Source organism: Littorina saxatilis, linkage group LG11 (genome assembly GCF_037325665.1).
Source record: "Littorina saxatilis isolate snail1 linkage group LG11, US_GU_Lsax_2.0, whole genome shotgun sequence".
Lineage (NCBI taxonomy): Eukaryota > Metazoa > Mollusca > Gastropoda > Littorinimorpha > Littorinidae > Littorina > Littorina saxatilis.
In genome coordinates, this window is record NC_090255.1 from 28,228,799 (window position 1) to 28,234,576 (window position 5,778).

The 5,778-nt window shown below is 41.8% G+C and overlaps 1 protein-coding gene across 1 annotated transcript in view; it reads left to right on the plus strand.

The window, feature by feature from the left end:
* The first annotated feature begins 1,443 nt into the window (after positions 1–1,443).
* LOC138980883 (uncharacterized) overlaps positions 1,444–5,778 on the plus strand; it is a 5,586-nt gene continuing 1,251 nt past the window's right edge. The window contains exons 1-4 of the mRNA XM_070353755.1: positions 1,444–1,679; positions 4,235–4,333; positions 4,959–5,367; positions 5,701–5,778. The exon at positions 5,701–5,778 is cut by the window's right edge and continues 26 nt beyond it. Of these exons, the coding sequence (XP_070209856.1) occupies positions 4,250–4,333; positions 4,959–5,367; positions 5,701–5,778 (571 nt within the window). The 5' untranslated portion in view covers positions 1,444–1,679; positions 4,235–4,249. The remainder of the gene's footprint in view (positions 1,680–4,234; positions 4,334–4,958; positions 5,368–5,700) is intronic.

Here is a 5,778-nt window from a genome sequence, read left to right on the forward strand (position 1 = left end):
AATGAGTCACATGTCACCTTTGCATGATTTTCATATGTTTACATTTTCCTAAAGAGTTGTTTATGCTCTATGCAGTGGTGAAAACCGTTTTAGAAAAGAGCGAAAACTGTTTGAGTTATAAGCCTGTGACTAAGGTGACCGTCACACTGTTACCAGACACCCCCCGGACTTATATTAAGCTTAGCGAAGAACCGCCTGAGGTGACATGCGACTCATTCTGTGGTGGAGGGTCACAGATGTCAATGACCAGAGACAGAGGCCTGAAAACAACACTATTTATATGGGAGATGTATATAGCGCTTGACGTTCTCTAAGCGCTTTACATATTAATTTCTGCCGTATGAGATGGCATTTTTTATACAAAATGTCACGCATTCACATCGGCCAGTAAATCTCAAGCCATTACGGCGAATATTTACTTTTCAAGGTCTATTATTCCAAGTCACACGGGTATTTGGTGGACATTTTTTTTTTATCTATGCCTATAACATTTTTCCAGGAAAGACCCTTTTATCAATCGTGGGATCTTTAACGTGCACACCCCAATGTAGTGTACACGAAGGGACCTCGGTTTTTCGTCTCATCCGAAAGACTAGCACTTGAACCCACCACCTATAATTATCTAATAGGTTAGTAGTGCGTGTAAAGACGTAAACTATGATTTGTCAGTCAGTCATTCAAGTTCTTGGACTTGTTTTTACACCCCCGGTATAGGGGTGTGTATAGGTTTCGCTCGATGTGTTTGTTTGTTTGTTTGTTTGTGTTCGCATATAGATCTCAAGAATGAACGGACCGATCGTCACCAAACTTGGTGAACAGGTTCTATACATTCCTGAGACGGTCCTTACAAAAATTGGGACCAGTCAAACACACGGTTAGGGAGTTATTGGTGGATTAAGATTCTACAAGGACTTATATAGAGGGACATATTAATGGTCAAAGGGAAATAACCACACTTGTTAGCAGTGCCTGCTCAGTTGGTGGCAGTGAGAATGCTAAGGACGGGGGTGTTTTTCCTACCTCGGAGGAATTTCTTGTTTGTGTGTGTTTTTGCTGTTGTTTGTTGTTTGTATGTATGGAAGTGTATATTGCCAATTTATTTTGGTTGTATAGTATTGTTGTATTTGTCCGCTCAATTTGTATACATATATTAACTGTCTGATTTGTTACCTTTTTTGTTAAAGTTATATCTTTGTTTCAAAGCCCTCTGGGCCCAAAACAATAAAATACTTGACTTGACTTGACTTGTTATTATTCCTGCAAAACTATTTTGATACTAAAGTGTGTCAGTGCACCCACAACTCTGTAATGCCACCAGTCGCAGTGTCTAATCCTTTTATTTACGCTTCTTGCATCATTGCCAGCAATATATATATATAAAACATCAGATATATATATATATCAGGTGATATACGACGCTAAGTTGCAACATGTGGTCTCATATTTGATATTATTGCGGCCGGAGTGGCAACAGCGAACTTGTTAACACGAATTTGTTAATGGAGACTGACAGTTAGAGATTAGAGAAAGTCAACTATTAAAAACTTCAAAAAAATCTCAACGTGTCCATTTGTGCGTGCTAGTGTTCTGTATGGGCATAAAAGAACCAACTTAAAAACGCTTAGCTTCTGTAGGAATCTTGCATTGCAACTATTCTGGAGTGACTGTTAGATTGACTGGTAAGTGAAGTTTGATTCTGCTATTGCCTTCTGTGCCTCTGTCTGCCATATATGTCTGTCTGTCTGTGTGTGTTTTTCTGCCTGTGTGCCTGTATGTCTGTCTGTCTGCCTGTCAGTCTGTCTGTCTGTATGACTTCTGTGTGTGTGTGTGTCTGTCTGTCTGTCTGTCTGTCTGTCTGCATGTCTATCTGTCTCTGTCTCTGTCTCTGTTCATGTCTCTGTCTGTCTGTCTGTATGTCTGTCTGTCTGTCTGTCTGTCTGTTTGTCTGTCGGTCTCTCTCTCTCTCTCTCTCTCTCTCTCTCTCTCTCTCTCCAAACTTTCCGACATTTCTTTGTAACACATCCATTAAGTCAAACACATCATTCGTTAGTAATCAGAGCCGTCTGAACACAGCAGCTTCTCAAGTAGGTGTTGGCTATTTTATATATGTGTGTTTTGATTGTTACGATGGTTTCCCGGTTGATTTGTTTACATTGCTTAAACTTGTGTACAACGGACATTAAAGTGTTTTCAAAGTAACCCTTTACCTAACTTTTCTTCCTGAAATGAAATATAGAAGGATTATGTTATGCTTAGATAATGAAATAATAGATACGTAGAGTGAAACCAGTTTGGGGTGTGCTTTCAAATTGTTCTTTCAGGGTGAACTTTAAAAATCATAGTTTATTGACCGTTTTGTCAGCTTCAAAAAACATAGTTTATTGACCGTTTTGTCAGCTTCACACACACACACACACACACACACACACACACACACACACACACACACATACACACGCACCTACATTTGTTAATCCACTGTCAATCATAAACGTTTTGATATTGTGTGTGACCCTCCACCACGGAATGAGTCGCATGTCACCTTTGCATGATTTTCTTTTATTTACATTTCCTCAAAGAAAAACACGTGAATATAGTATTTGGAAAAATGTACTTTTTTTGGACACACACACACACACACACACACACACACACACACACACACATACACACACACACACACATACACACACACACACGCACCTACATTTGTTAATCCACTGTCAATCATATTGATTGACAGACTAAAACGATAACGTCTTATTTATTAGATTTTTGCAATACCGTGTGGCAGTCTGCAAGTTAATATTAAATATTAACAGTATAAAAAATGTCGGCTGTATTGCCTTTTGATATTGTGTATATATATGTGACCTTCCACCACGGAATGAGTCGCATGACACCTTTGCATGATTTTCTTTTATTTACATTTCCTTAAAGAATATTTTATGCTCTATCTTGTGGTGAAGACCGTTTTAGAAAAGAGCGAAAACTGTTCGAGCTATCAGCCTGTGATTAAGGCGACCTTCACACTGATACCTGACACCCCCCGGACGTATATTAGTCCTAGTGCAGAACCGCGCGAGGTGACATCCGACTCATTCCGTGGTGGAGGGTCACATAATATGTTAGTTGATGTCATGTTCTGTTTAGGTACGCTGAAGTCAACTTAAATTCAAACTGAACTTTGTAACTGCAATTGACTAAAATCTGATGTTTAGGCATTAACAACCGTATGAAACATTGATTAACATGGCATGTTCGGATGATTCAGCTGCAAAACACTTAAATGCCCTGTGTATCTTTGAATCATATATGCATAATATACAGTGGGAATAGCTTAAAGAAGAAAACTATTGTACAGGGTGACCCCCAAAAAAGTACCCAAACAAAACGTCATAAATTTAACAAAAATAAAGCAATCTTCATAAAATTTATTTACACACACAAGTAGCCTCTGCAGAATTTGCACAGAAAATTGTAGCGTTCTAGCTTGTCTGTCAGGAAAGTTATGCTCATTCTACAGAACATGCTCCAAATGGCCTCCGCGCCGCTGCAGGCAAACTTGAACTCGCCGCGCAAAGTTATCAATCACCCGCACTGCGAGATTCCGCGAATGGTTGTTGTGATGGCTCTCTTGAGTTCTGTGGGTTGTTCCTGTAGATGTTGTCTTTCAGGAACCTAAAGATAGAAATCTGGGGGATTTAAATCCGGGGGAGGCCATTTGGAGCATGTTCTGTAGAATGAGCATAACTTTTTTAAAAGACAAGCTAGAACGCTACCATTTTCTGTGCAAATCATGCAGAGGCTACTTGTGTGTGTAAATACATTTTATGAAGATTGCTTTATTTTTGTTCAATTTATGACGTTTTGTTTGGGTACTCTTTTTTTTGGGTCACCCTGTACATGACTGTACTAGTTGGAATGTTTGTGTGTTGGTTTATTTCAGTGTCGGCTTGTTGAATGGCTGGTTCGATGGTTGCATGGTTGGGTGTTGCTTGGTGAATTATGTGTTGTTGTTTGTTGCTGTTATTGCTGTTGTTGTTGGTTTGTTTTTATTTAAGTGGAAGGGTTGGATGATTGGTTTCCAAACGCTAATCATAGAAATTATATACGCAGTTTAAATTACTTCCCATTGGTCTGAACAACTAAGCAGTGCAAATAAGTGTGTCTAATGAGCGTGATAATTTGTGGGCAAACGCTTACCACCACCCCTTGTTCTATGTACTTTCAGTAAAATCCAATCAAAATGAAATACTTCGTTGTGTTGGCGGCATGTGTTACCATCGTATGGTCCGAAGACGCTCAACCCGTTGCCCTGCCTGCCGCTGATGTAAGTACCTAACTCTCTCTGTGACTATGTATATTATGTCTCTGTCTCTCTGTGTGTCTTTCTCTGCATTCGTCTTTCTCTCTCCCCCTCGCTCTTTCTCTCTCTCTCTCTGACCTTCTGACCGTGTGCATAAATTATGCTCTACAGTGTTATTTGGAAAATGTAATTACCTGCATTTGGTGGTTGTAAGAACATTCATCTGCCTATGAAAAAGCGTACAAAATGTACATTAGGCTACAATTATATTCACATCCGTGTGTGCAGTTGTATATATGCGTGTGTGTGTGTGTGTGTGTGTGTGTGTGTGTGTGTGTGTGTGTGTGTGTGTGTGTGTGTGTGTGTGTTGCGAGGTCATCCTATGTACATGCAATTTCCAGAATAATCCGAGAAAATAATGTCATGCCATGCACGTTTTAAAAGAATATGGTTTGGATTGTGTTATTGTTACTGGCTTAAACAATAGCAGACATGCGCATCTCTTATAAACTAACTGAGAAACAAACGGGAACAGGTCTGACAACAATATGTAGCAGGTCACGTCAAATTATTTCTGGTTGGTCAAATTAGTCACACGAGACATTAAATAGTAATTAATTCTATATTAACCGCTTGGTGTTTGTTCCAGTTTGGCGGAGGCGGCCTCGGGAGCAGTCTTGGTCTTGGTGGTGGAAACAGTGGGTTTGGTAGCAGTGGGTTTGGTAGCAGTGGGCTTGGGCTTGGTAGCAGTGGGTTTGGTAGCAGTGGGTTTGGTAGCAGTGGGCTTGGAAGCAGTGGGTTTGGTAGCAGTGGGTTTGGTAGCAGTGGGCTTGGTAGCAGAGGGCTTGGTAGCAGTGGGCTTGGTAGCAGTGGGTTTGGTAGCAGTGGGTTTGGTAGCAGTGGGCTTGGAAGCAGTGGGTTTGGTAGCAGTGGGTCTGGCAGCAGTGGGCTTGGTAGCAGTGGGTTTGGCAGCAGTGGATTTGGTAACAGTGGGGGATTTGGAGGCGGTTTTGGTGGATCTGGTAGTGGGGGATTTGGCAGTAGTGGTGGATTTGGCGGTAGTGGTGGATTTGGCGGTAGTGGTGGATTTGGCGGTAGTGGTGGATTTGGCGGTAGTGGTGGATTTGGCGGTAGTGGTGGATTTGGCGGTAGTGGTGGATTTGGCGGTAGTGGTGGATTTGGCGGTAGTGGGGGATTTGGCGGTAGTGGGGGATTTGGCAGTAGTGGTGGATTTGGCGGTAGTGGTGGATTTGGCGGTAGTGGGGGATTGGGAAGCGGTGGGTTTGGTCTCGGTAGATCCGTTAGTGGGGGATTTGGCGGCAACGGGGGATTTGGAGGTAGTGGTTTTGGGGGATCAGGTAGCAGTGGGTTTGGTAACAGTGGATTTGGAGGCAATGGGGGATTTGGAGGTAGTGGGTTGGGTCTCGGTGGATCCGGTAACGGTGGATTTGGAGGCAGTAGTCTCGGAA